Below are 11,369 nucleotides of genomic sequence, written 5' to 3' on the forward strand. Positions count from 1 at the left end.
TCAGAAATCCACCTGCCTCTGCCTCCCAAGTGCTGGGATTAAAGGCGTGCACCACCATTGCCTGGCTATGAACTTCTTTTTATCTTAGTTTCTCCAAATTCCAAGTTCTGGGATTGTAGGCATCTTCTACCACGCCCAGTTTATGTCAGTGTTGAAGATGAGAACTGGGACTTCTTGAATGTTAGACAAACACTTTATACCTGAACAATATCCCCGGGGCATTAATTATAATCTTACCAGAATTCAAAATTAAGAAAGTCTATGACCACAGTGTCTGTTAGGTAAAGTGCCTCTTTCAGCAATAAGTAACAGCAGAATGAGTGCCTCCACAGCAAGGTCTGGGACCTCTGCTTAACCTCTCACCATTAAGAGAAAAAGTACCCAGAGGCTCAGCTCATTTGCTGAGCATGTTAAGGGCTTCAATACCAACACTACAAACCTACCAGTGTTTCTGTATTAAGAAGGAAGGTAATAAATAAATAAATAAATAAATAAATAAATAAGAAGGAAATAAACAAACAATTTTTAAAAGGTTACCTATGCTTTCAGCATTCAAAACAACTTTAAAAGATTAAAACCGTCTATGAGCTAACAGTACAATAGCATTTATCTCACTTTAGTTTTTATTTTCTATAAAACCCGCCATCTGTACTTAGAGGGTAACACAGTGTAAAACGACAGCTTCACAATCTTCACCAGAGCATCTAGAGACCCTATCTAGCTCAGGCTCTGTCTAGATAACCAAAGCAGTCAAACTTAAAATCAAGAGCCAACAAGACCAAAGCAACCACTCAAGTTCTACCTCTTTACAGTTCAAATTAGGGGACTGGAGAGATAGTTCAACAGTTAAGGGCATTTCCTGTTCTTTCAAAGGACCCCAGCACCCACCACCAATAAAACTTAAAAAAAAAAAAAGTTTTCTTTAAAAAAAAAATTTTTTTTTCTTTAAAAAAAGGCCAAGGGCCAGGCACAGTGGTACACAACTTAAATCCCAGCACTCTGGAGACAAAAGCAAGGAGATCTCTGAGTTCAAGCCCAACTTGGTCAACAATGCAAGTTCCAGCATACCCAGGGCTACACAGAGAAATCCTGTCTTGAAAACAAAAACAAAAACAACAAAAATAAGACAAACAAAAAAAGTTAAATTAGTAGGTAAATGTTGGGAATTGGTTCTAATGCATTGTCTTATTTCAGTTTCCAAAAACCATGCTTCCAGACCTGAGGATCCCTGTCCCCAGCTGGCTTTGATTGATAATTAAGAATTGCTGTACAACCAATGGCTAGGCAGGGAGACTGGGCAGGACTTTGAGATTGCACCAGCAAGGGACCAGGAGAGAGGGGAGGAAGACGGGAATCACCATGACTCGGAGGCAGAGGGATCAGATTTAAGAGCTGAAGGAGAGAAATCATCCAACAATGTAGATGGAAAAGGAATGCGCCCCTATTGGGGCGGGGGCGGGGGGAGCTCCCCAGAAGACAACAGGTTAGGAGATATGAAATATAGATTTTAAAAGATGTTAAGCCAGGAATATGGGAGGGAAATGTGTGCTAGCCTGGGGGAGGTTTAAAAGTGCCCAGCCCTTGAGCTAGTCAAAGCATATAAAAATTAGCTTGTGTGTGTGTACCTTTCATTAGAAAATCCACAGAGCTCTTGGGAGGGTGCAGCACATACACACATGAGACCCTCCAGGAGCCAAAGTGATTTAACTAATTCACCATTAGAGGTAAACTTAACTAAACAGAGGAAAAGACATCAAATACTTCTTACTACCAGAGAAACATTAAAGAGATAACACTTGCAGCTCTACAGCCACTACAGACTGTTTATTTAAAAAGCTACTGTCTAAGTCTTCAGAAGGGCTATACGGAGTACTCCAGTAAAGCACCAAGTTGGCACGTGGTACTTATAAAGAATATATGCAGAGGTCTTACCAGTCTCTGGAAGTTGGGTTGTCTGTTCTATATGTACGGCTGGGAGCTGGCATTGGGATACTGTCTGTGTACTTGATGAAGTAAAATTTTGATTGTAGGCAGATGAATAAGGATATTCTTTCATTTCTTGTTCTTGCCGTGGAGGCAGAGGTGCATTAACATTAAACACCTTAAAAGAAAGAGCACACAAAGCCACTGGGTATGGTTCAGAGAAGTGCCTCAGTAACATTTGTACCACTCTACCAGATCCTAAGGCATTATAGGATGGGCAAAAGATTTGAGCAGACATCTCTCAAAGATAACAATCAACTAATAAGAACGGGAAAGCCTGATCATCCTTAGTTATCAGGAAAATGTAAACCAAGACCACTACGAAATATCAGTTCATACCCACTGGGTCTACCACTGTCAAAAGATGGAAAGCAAGACTAAACAGGAGCAGGAGAAACTGTAATCTTATTACTGCCTGAAAGGTAAAATGGTACAAGCACTGTGGAAAACAAATGATGATTCCTTGTAAAGATAAACATAAACCCACCAGTTTCATGACTAGATATTCTCCCAAAAGAAGTAAAAGTCAAGACTTGAACAGATATGAGCTTAGCAACATTATTCCTAGTAAAACATCAAAAAAATCTAAATAAAATGAGACAAGTACATTAAGTATTATTCAGCCATAAAAAGAATGAAAATACGATGTATATTACATATAAAGAACATTATGCTAAGTGAAACAAGCAAGTTACAAAACAATTGGGCAAGATGAGATAGCTCCCTGGGTAAAGACACTGAGCAACCTTAGTGACCTGAGTTAATCAACATAAAGGTGGTAGAAGAGAACTAACTCCATTATAATTGTCCTCTGGCCTCCACATGCAAGCTATAGTGCACATGATAATAATAAATAATACTGCTTTTGAAAAGAAATAAATGTTTCACTTCTACCTAGAATAAGTAACTTCATAGAGGTAGAAGTAGAACAGAGGTTCAGGGAGGGGGAAATATTGGGAATTATAATTTAATTGAGTGTTCTAGTTTCCCTTCTGCTACTGTGATTAAAAACAAAAAACAATTCTGACCAGGATTTTACTTATAAAGGATTTATATGGCTTACACTTCCAAGTCACAGTTCATCACTGAGGCAAGTCAGGATCAGAACTGAAGCAGAAACTTGAAAGCAGGCCTGTTTGATAGCCCATGCAAAATTACATCTCACCAAGAAACCCAATCACAGTCAAGAAAGTATAGTAGAAACCATAGAGGAATGCTGCATAATGGCTTGCTCCTAAGCTCTTGCTAACCTAGCTTTCTTATACAGCTTAAGACCACCTGCCTAAGGATAACAACACCCACACACACACACACAGGGAGGTAGGAGGGCTTTCTGGGTCCTCTTACATCAATTTGTAATCAAGACAATGCCCTACAGACAAGAGCCCACAGGCCATTATGATCTTAATAATGTATCACCTGAGGTTACCTCCTTCCAGATAACTCTGTATTGCTTCAAGGTAATAATAGTTTGTGACTTATTTAACCTACCTAAACTGTTCTATGTCTGCCACATGGATAGATACCTCTCCTCAGTTTCATACATCTGACATCCTCCGAATCTGGGGTAAATCTCTTGCCTCTGACTATCTCTAATCTCTCTACCAGAACTCCCGTCTTATACTTCCTGACTTTTGTTAATGGGCCATCAGCTTTTTATTGACAGATGATGCTTCCACACAGTACAAAAGAGATTATCCCTATATGTCTGGGTATAATACTGCATGCCTTTGACTTCAGAACTTGGAAGGCAGAGACATGAGCCTCTCTGAATTTAAAGTTAGCCTGATCTACATTGGGAGTTCCAGGCCAGGTAGGGCTACAGTGAAACCCTGTCTCATATAAATAAACAGTACCAAATCAAGGAATTCCTCCCTCTGAGTTACTGGTCAAGAATGTGCCAAAACAACACAGCGTATTGCTATTGCTCTAGGTTGCCTACCATAACGAGATAATACGACCCTATTGCTGAAGATACCACTCATTTGGATACAGGACATAAGAGAAGTCAAATTGACTAGGAAATTCTCTCTCATCTGGATGATTTACATAGTGCTAGAAGTTGCTATTGGAGCTACTATAGGAGAAAAGGCATTCAAGTCTCAACTGGTGATGGGCCCTGCATGTTATAATACCAATCTGGCAAAGTGAGCCAACTGGTGCTATCATGGTTTTTTTTTTTTTTCCAAGTCTCCCCATTCACAATTCAGACCAGGCACAGTGGCCTAGGCTGAGGTGTATATAGGGTAGGTTTACTTTGCCTCCTCTTTCTATACAGTCAGTGATGGTATAATGTTTAATAGGGAAACCTATTTTCTGACTCAGTATGAAGCCTGTACCACTGGATATGAAGCCTGTACCACAGACTGATAATTATCCTAAATTTTTTCTTGCCTGATACTATAAACCTGGTCAAAAGCTACTGTTAGTGTTTTATGACATATTTATTCTGTCATAAATCTGTCAGATTTCTAAATATTTCTGTTTATAACCATAGACTTATGTTGCTTTGAATTTTGATCAGAGAATATTTGATTACACTGTGAACCCTGAGACTGTATTATTTACTGAAAAAAACTGTTTCTAGTTGTGGTGTGGCTCAGACCTTAGCATACATCTTTAGTCCCTCTGGCTGTAATACAGGCACGTCCTTAGCATACATCTTTAATCCCAAAAACAATGAAGATAAAGATAAGTCACTTGAGGTGCAGAAAGAGAAGGAGGCAGTTTTACCAGGACAGTTTTACAGAGATAGGCTGAAGAGAGAACAAGTGAGGCACAAATAAAGACAGACGAACCAGAGCCAGAAGATTAGAAGAGATTGCTAGAAATTTAGATTTATTTGGTTGAAACATACTACGTATCAACTCTTTTTAAGGTATTATGCCTATAAAATTCTTTAAAATGCAATGTTACATTCTAATTCTTTAAAAGCTGCTATTATAAGCTATTTAGGATAACTATTAATTTGTGTGTTAATAATTAATCAATTAAACTTATGGTCATGTTAGATACTAGTCTAGCTTATTACAGAAATATATTCCCTTGGTTGAACATATAATAAATATCTCAAAATGAGCAAAGTTTGCCTATTCAGATATAGATAGATAGATAGATAGATAGATAGATAGATAGATAGTCTTCAAAAACCTCAGAGATCCACAGAATATGGCATTTAAAGATCTTTTATTATTTTAAGGCTTTTTTGATAATGGACATGTCAGCTCCAGTAGCACCTTAATTCTACTTCAAAGAAGATGATGAGCATTGAAGAATCTCCATATGGAGTTTGCTTCAAAAGTGGCAAGCTAGCCATTGGAAAAGATATTATCCTTATTTCAGTTGACATATGATGTCCAAAATGGACAGAGAGAGAAAGAGAGAGGGAGAGAGGGAGAGAGAGAGAGAGAAAGAGAGAGAGAGAGAGAGAGAGAGAGAGAGAGAGAGAGAGAGAGAGAGAGGGAGGAAAGTCAACTGCCAAGCTTTGCAAAGACAAGGTAGGCAAGCCCTTTCTAATTCCTGCTTCACAAAAAAAAAAAAAGTCTCAGATATTCTGGGCCAAAAGGCTGAAGCTCCAATGTTATAAAGAAATTTTGGCGGACTGTCTAGGCAGCCAAGTATCTCTGCCATTTCTATATTTTTGGAAGTGTTTGCTCTGCTCTTCCTGTATATTCAGATACTATTTATTCCTTCTCAAGTCTCTGATGGGGTTGAAGACTACATAGTTATAGTCTTACAATAAAAGCTTAACTTGTTTAGTATTTGATAAAATATGTTTAGGTATAAGATGTTTTTAGCAGGGCGGTGGTGGTACACGCCTTTAATCCCAGAACTTGGGAGGCAGAGGCAGGCGGATTTCTGAGTTCGAGGCCAGCCTGGTCTACAGAGTGAGTTCCAGGACAGCCAGGACTATACAGGGAAACCCTGTCTCGAAAAAAACAAAAAAAACAAAAAACCAAGATGTTTTTAGCCATGCAATGGTGGCATACGCCTTTAATCCCAGTACTTGGGAAGCAGAGGCAGATGGATTTCTGAGTTCGAGGCCAGCCTGGTCTACAGAGTGAGTTCTAGGACAGCCAGAGCTATACAGAGAAACCCTGTCTCGAAAAAAAGATGTTTTTAGGTTAGTAATACAAATTATGATAGAAAATGACTTAAGAACAAAACTCTGAACTCACCAAGACAGAATAAACAATAGAGTGCTTTGAAATATACAAATTGATATATACAAATGGACTAGACACTGTCAATGTAAATCTTACATAATACTTTTTCATTATTGTTCTTATTTTATATAGTTTAGAAGAGAAAGAGGCTTTTATTGAACTTAAAGAAAAAAAAGGAGAAATGTTGGGTTTTTCTTGTGTGCTGTGTATTCAGATACTGAATTCTGTACCCCAGTATGGACATGGGCATTGTATTGACCAAGGTTCTGTAGAGAATGTTCCCCAGTAGTACCTGATTGGTAAATAAAAAGCTAGAGCTTGTAACTGGGCAGGAGAAAGAAGAGGACAGCAATTCAGATCAAGTAAGGGAATCTCAGGTAGGAACCACAAGAAGAGAAGACAAAGGAGGAGATCTCCATGAGACAGGATGTACCATGAGGACCAAGAAAAGATTGCCCTGAGGACACACATGAAACAAAGCAAGACTCAGCAAATAACAGGACATTTATCTGGTTATTAATAGACTAGTTGGGTTAAAATATCTCAGAGCCTGCCTAGCACAGTACCAGCAGCTTGTTAATAAAATCTGATGTCTGTGTTGTCTACACAGGAGCTAAGCAGGATAGAATAGGGCAGAAACCCCTATAAAAATCAATATAACAGAATCTGTTAACTGGGCAGGCTTCAAAGAAAGCGAGCAGACAGGGAGCCATCAACAAAGAGGCACTATGACAAAACCGCATAAGACAAGTCCAGTGGACTAGTCTGACAGGTTAGACTGTACTTCAATAGGTAATACCAGGTGAAGGATTCTATTTCATCATGTGATGAACCACTGTCTGCTTTTGATTAGGCAAAAGAAAAAATAAATTTGAATGCGAATATTATGAGACTGCCAAGGAAAGTAGAAAAGCAAGGAGAAAAAGACCCTCAAATAGTCCAGCCATAGTAGGAGAGTCTGTGAATTCCTGCTACTGAGTTCAGCAGTCCTGCACTGGGCCTGCTCTACACTGTTCACCCACTACCATTATTCCCAAGGTGCTGGTGTGAAGCAGGAAGTACCAACAATAAAGGCACTTCCTCCCTCACTGAATGGTTTTCTCCTCCCAAAACACACAATCTAGTGCCACATTACCTTTTTCTTTCTTTTCGTTTTTAAAGATTTTTCTTTGTGTGTGTACATGTTGGCTTCATACATAATATGTGCACCATATCTATAGCTGATGCCCAGAAACACCAGAAGAGGATATGGGATCCAATGGATGTTATAGAATGTTACAGACAGCTGTAAGCCACCATGTAGGTTCCAGAAACCAAATCTGGGTCCTCTATAAGAGCAGCAAATACTCTTAACCACTGAGCCACTCCAGCCCCTGTAATATTACCGTCTTAAAAAAGTTTTACACTACAATTTCTAGAGAAAAACATTTTCAGAACACACACAAATCTGAAGAAACCTAAAACTCTGTGAGCCAGAATGAAACTAAAATAAAATTAAGTAAATTTTAATTAAATTATCTCTTACTTCAGGTTATTAAAGCTAGAACCTTAAGTAATGCAGTATCAGTAAAGATTAGTAATATGCATAACTGTTGCCAAAACAATCTTTACCACTCACATATTCCTTTTGTGAAGAGGGAGTATTAGGGATCAACCACATTCATTTTCACATGGGTTGAGAGCTTTACCTATTACTTTTCAGAAAGGAAACAAGGCTCTGGTAAAAATACTCCTTGAACAAATCACTCTTAAGGGTAGGCCCTATGCCTAACAGTGAATAGCCAACACAAAATAAACTCAATAGCATTTTTGGAGGTTCTCTATGTCATATTAAGTCAGGCCTCTTTTTTTTTCCTACCTTACAGGTCCTTTGCACACTTGTATATACGTGTGTGTGTGTGTTAATGGACTCCTCTGTATGCATCTCTACTTCTAAATGCATTTCTTGTGCTTTTTCTTTGGCTCTTTTTCTTGTTTGGTGTTTTGTCATATTCCAATTTGTTTATTTTTATTGTATTTTATTTTACTTTACCAACATTACTTAGATACCTTTTTTTTTTGAAAGAGAGATAGAAAGGGTGTGGATTGGAGAAGAGAGTAAGTGGGGAGGACCTAGAAAGAGTAAGGGAAAGGGAAACTATAGTCAGAATATATTGTATGAAAAAAATCTATTTTCAATTAAAAAATACTTCATCCAGGACAGCCAATGCTATACAGAGAAGCCCTGTCTCGAAAAACAAAACAAAAACAAAAAAATACTTCATGAAAATTCTGGAGGTTGTAGACTTAATACTCTGTCACAAATAGTGACAAATTTAAACTCTAGCAGCCCAAATAAGAGCAACATGAAAGCAAACTTTTCACCCAGTACCAAAGCTAGGTGTTAGAGAAACCTCAGCTGTCAGCCATCATTTCCCTTTCATACTCACTGTCTGCATGGCCTGAAAGGGTGCTGTGCTAATGACTGCTGAGCTCCCACTTGCAGGAGGTAACTGGAAGCTCTTTGACAGGGAAGGATTTGGAGAAGCAAGTGCAGATGCTGGCTTGCAGGGGGGAATCACCATCTGTGGAGAAGAAATGCAACATCAGCCATACTTGCCATGTGCCAGGAGGTTAACTTACACTAAGCCCCAAGCTGACAAAAGTCAGCAAGTTCTTTAGGGTGACATGGGAACACAGGAATGCAGAGAGCAGCGTTTGCTTACAATTTCAAATCTAGACTGCTGAGGATGCACAGTACATTTGCTTTGATAGGGTGCTGACAAAGAGAGTATCATACAAGGGGTTCTCAACCTCCTACCAGCACCAAGAGTTCTGCAAAAAATACTATTTTCCAACTAATAATCTAATATGACTCCCACTATATGCAAAGACTGAGTTTAAGAAAAACTTTGGGTTAATTAGTTCCTTAATGTAATTCTTTACTTAAAAAATATAGTGGATTTCTAAGTTCTCTGCTTAAAAAAAAATTCATCTATTTTAAGCAATCCTTACCTATAAAGCAAAATTAATATGACATAAAGCCCAATCTCAACCAGATTATAAATCAGACCATTATAGGTCACTTGGTTAAAAAAAAATCACATTTTGTCAAAAAGCCAACTGTTCTAATTTAGAGCAAGTAAACACTATAAAGACTAATCATCCATGTTTTCTTACATTCTATAATGAATTTTTATTTATTAGTTTACCTCAAAATTATAACCTAATAAATTCCACCCCCCAAATTTACCCTATCCATGTCTATCTAGGATTTGTTCAAAGAACAAGGCTGAAATTTAGATCTACACATACAAACCTCATACTGTCAAAATGCTTTTGATAAGATGAGCCAGAAAGACTATAATAACTCATTCCAATTCAGTCAGTGCTAATAACTCTATAAAAACCAAATCTTCAGTTATATGAATAATTTCTCTTAATTCTACCTAAAGCTCTTCTTTATTACATATTTAAAATAACCTAAGGAAACCTAATACTTTGCTAATGATAGATATTTATTTATTTTTAAGTCTGTATATGTGTGAATATATCTGTGTTTGTGCACATGAGTGCAAGTGCCCACAGAAGCCAAAGGCCTCAGATTCCCAGGCTGAAGTTATAGGTAGTTGTGAGCTTCTGGATACAAGTGCTGGGACTTAAGACGTGGCTCATCTCCAAAATCAGTATACATTCTTAGTCACTGGACTATCTCTCCAGCCCTGTATGCTACTTATTAAAATAAATTAATAAATTGACTAAGCTTGGCCATACTCTCCTGAAATCCCAACACTTGAGAAGTGGAAGCAAAAGGATCATGAATTCAAGGCCAACCTGTGCTACCAGAGATCATCCCAAAAAACAGTAATAGAGAGGCTGGAGAGATGGCTCAGCGATTAAGAGACCTTGTTACTTTTGCAGAAGCCCTAGGTTCAATTCCTAGCAACTATATAACTTCAGTTACAGGAACTAATGTCCTCTTCTAACTTCCTTGGGCACCAAACACCATGTGGTACACATACAAACATGCATGAAACAAAATGGATAAATCTTTAAAAAATAAAAAGTGAACTGGGTGGTGGTGGCACACACCTTTAATCCCAGCACTTGGGAGGCAGAGACAGGTGGATTTCTGAGTTCGAGGCCAGCCTGGTCTCCAGAGTGAGTTCCTGGACAGCCAGGGCTATACAGAGAAGCCTTGTCTCGAAAAACCAAAAAAAAAAGATAATAATTCCGATATATTTATTATATAAGGTAAGTAATAGGTATATACTATTAATTCTATATACATGGCACAGTCACAATAGTGACCTGTGTATGTTCTAGGACCACAACATCTACAAAAGGTAATGTATTAATAAATACAACCATTTTTACTCCATCAATCATGCCAGTAACTAATAAGCTCATTCGGCAATTTTTTGAAACAGCAAAGAAATTAAGACCATGGGTCTCATTACCTCAGGGGTCTCTGAGATCATAAACTCTGTTTCAGACCCCGAAGAAGCCTGATCAGTAGTAACCAAGCAAGCATTTGAGCTACAAGTAACCGGAGAAGAAACCTAGACACAAGGAAGATAGAAAGCATTGTCAATATATACTGTGTTTACTTCATATTTCCTGGGCCCTGGACTCTTTAATATATTACTTTTACTGGCACCCAGTTGTACCAGACAGTATGCTAAATGTGTTATATATATTAATACACTTAATCCTAACAAACATGGTAAGTAAGCACAATTACCTTCTTTTTAGTGACACCAAGAAGCAATGAATAGTTAGGCACACAAAGAATAGTGGTACATACCTTTAACCCCACACTTGGGAAGCTGAGGCTGGCAGATCTCAGAGTTTAAGGCCAGGCTGTCCTGGTATACAGAGAAAGTTCCAGAATAGCCAGGGCTACACAGACAAACCCTATGTCAAAAAGCTTGTTTCAAAAAGAAGCAGCAGCAGCCAGGCAGTGGTGGCACATGTCTTTAATCCCAGCACTGTGGAGGCAGAGGCTGAGGCAGGCGGATCTCTGAATTTGAGGCCAGCCTGGTCCACAGAGTGAGTTACAGAACAGCCAAGGCTACAAAAAGAAACTTTGTCTTGAAGAAGAAGACAAAGGAGGAAGAGGAGGAAAAGGAAGAGGTGAAGCAGCAGCGGCATCGAAGCAAAGAAAGGTGAAGTAATCTGCCCAAGATCAGAAGAATAAAATTCAATTACAGGACACTTAAATTCATACACTGCTTCGGT

At 38.5% G+C, this 11,369-nt stretch overlaps 1 protein-coding gene and 1 pseudogene across 9 annotated transcripts in view; both read right to left on the reverse strand.

Moving 5' to 3' along the window:
- Positions 1-11,369, reverse strand: part of Caprin2 (caprin family member 2) — a 53,922-nt gene that overhangs the window by 6,333 nt on the left and 36,220 nt on the right. For all 9 annotated transcript variants that reach the window (XM_031383965.1, XM_031383958.1, XM_031383959.1 and 6 more), the window contains 3 exons: positions 10,589-10,690; positions 8,579-8,713; positions 1,933-2,101 (listed from right to left, as the gene is read on the reverse strand). In XM_031383965.1, the coding sequence (XP_031239825.1) occupies positions 1,933-2,101; positions 8,579-8,713; positions 10,589-10,690 (406 nt within the window). The remainder of the gene's footprint in view (positions 1-1,932; positions 2,102-8,578; positions 8,714-10,588; positions 10,691-11,369) is intronic.
- LOC116100142 lies at positions 4,169-4,293 on the reverse strand (annotated as a pseudogene).

The sequence above is a fragment of the Mastomys coucha genome, unplaced genomic scaffold (assembly GCF_008632895.1).
Source record: "Mastomys coucha isolate ucsf_1 unplaced genomic scaffold, UCSF_Mcou_1 pScaffold20, whole genome shotgun sequence".
Taxonomy (NCBI): domain Eukaryota; kingdom Metazoa; phylum Chordata; class Mammalia; order Rodentia; family Muridae; genus Mastomys; species Mastomys coucha.